Here is a 1712-nt window from a genome sequence, read left to right as displayed (position 1 = left end):
GGGGTCGACCAAGGTAAAGCATTACCAGGATGCAGACTTAAAGAGACATCACATCCTTGTTAGGCAGCAATCAGTTAGAAAATCCTAGAGCACCATGGAGCACTCATTTAATAAAGGAAATAAAGCAGTTGACACGCTATGGGCACAACTTATTGTTCGTTAAGATTTATTTTACAAATAAAACAATGTAAATCAAACATTTTATAATAAAATCAGGTTGAGAATTAAAAGGTTTTCAGACACAGCCAGAGTCCCTGCACCACTCCCCACTAGGTCATCAGACAGTGACGCAGCTATTTTAGAAGGACGCTGCAGCTGGAGTGACTGACGTTTTCCTCCAGGTGAACCAGCAGAAAGAAAAGCAGATTTAGCACCAAAAACTGCCCAAAGTACATAAAACCAGTCGAATTTTAGGAGTCTATACTTCCCATTTGTTAAGTCTGAAATAATTGTATTTTTTTTTTTTTAAGTGTGAAATTAAATGTGATATGATATTTTGTTGTTGTTGAAATAACCCACCCAGCTTTCAGCCCCTCAGAGCCTCTTTGTTACGATCTGTGGCTCATTATGAAAACTAAAATAAAATACAGTGATCAGAAGATGTACATCTGGTCTTTAGGGCTGTACATTTAAGCGTCCCAAACCACTGTTATGTTATGGAATTGAAAATATTTTGAAGGCTCTCCTGCAGTGACTGAGGACCCCCTAGGGGCCCCATACCCCCTGTTGAAGATCTCTGCTCTATACTTATTAGAGGACAGAAGGAGCGGATATATTGGGAGGTATCCTTTAACTTTTCTTTGGGTTAGGGTTAGTAAAGTCAGCTGAATTATCACAAGTTGCCCAAAACCATTTTGAACTGACAAATCCATTACCAAAGTTGCTCAGTGGGGCGGAAAATATCCCAATCTGGCAAAACAGAGCCCCAGTACTACTTCATGTGAAACATCCGTCTCCACATAGATGGATGAATGAGAGACCGGTCTGCTAACAACAACGTTGTGTCGCTGTGTCCCAAGCAGACTGGAAAACCACCCAAAACCTACAGCTGATGTAATTTACTGATCTGAGACTGAATAAGATAAAAGTATAAAATTGCGCCAGATTCTGCACAAACATCTTCAAATGTGCCGTGAATCAGAGCCGGCTGGGAGACACCTCACCTTGTTCCCGGAGGCGTCTTTGCCTTTTCCCTCCTCGGCGACGTGGAAGCGAAGGTTCTCCAGCAGGATGACGGACCCGGCGGCGGGGTCGGCGCAGGCGGCCTCCACCTCCGCGCCCACGCAGTCCTTCAGGAAGGTCACGTCCCTGCAGAGTCAGAGGAAACCGTCAAGACGCGCGCGCATGCAACAATTTGTGATGCTTCCTTCTCCTCAACGTGTGCATGATGACGCACGTGATCCAGTGTGCTGTTGTAATTATATCTCATTGCTAAGAGCTCAAGAGAGATGCTGTACCTCTACTAAAGTTACACGGTTAAAGAAAACTCAACATTTCCAACTTTCCGCTGCTTCACATTAAAAGTGTTCCAAGTTTTAACCAACAGGGTGGCTTTTATTGTGAAGAGGCCACAGGAAATCCAATGCTTTGGTCACAGATGTTAGCATTGTCTGGTTATTGCTCACTTAAAATAAAAAATAAAAAAGTGATTACAAAGTAGGCTTACCGTGGTGGTCGGTGTAACCGGTTACCATACCTGCCCCGACCAACGC

At 43.8% G+C, this 1712-nt stretch overlaps 1 protein-coding gene across 1 annotated transcript in view; it reads right to left on the bottom strand.

Annotated features, from left to right (window-relative positions):
* The window catches only part of pgk1 (phosphoglycerate kinase 1), a 15411-nt gene that overhangs the window by 9005 nt on the left and 4694 nt on the right, over positions 1-1712 (bottom strand). The window contains exon 4 of the mRNA XM_032534682.1: positions 1164-1308. Coding sequence (XP_032390573.1) covers positions 1164-1308 — 145 coding nt within the window. The remainder of the gene's footprint in view (positions 1-1163; positions 1309-1712) is intronic.

The sequence above is a fragment of the Etheostoma spectabile genome, chromosome 13, assembly GCF_008692095.1.
Source record: "Etheostoma spectabile isolate EspeVRDwgs_2016 chromosome 13, UIUC_Espe_1.0, whole genome shotgun sequence".
Lineage (NCBI taxonomy): Eukaryota > Metazoa > Chordata > Actinopteri > Perciformes > Percidae > Etheostoma > Etheostoma spectabile.
The sequence above is the reverse complement of the archived record's forward strand: the minus strand, read 5'-3'. Positions and strand labels throughout refer to the sequence as shown.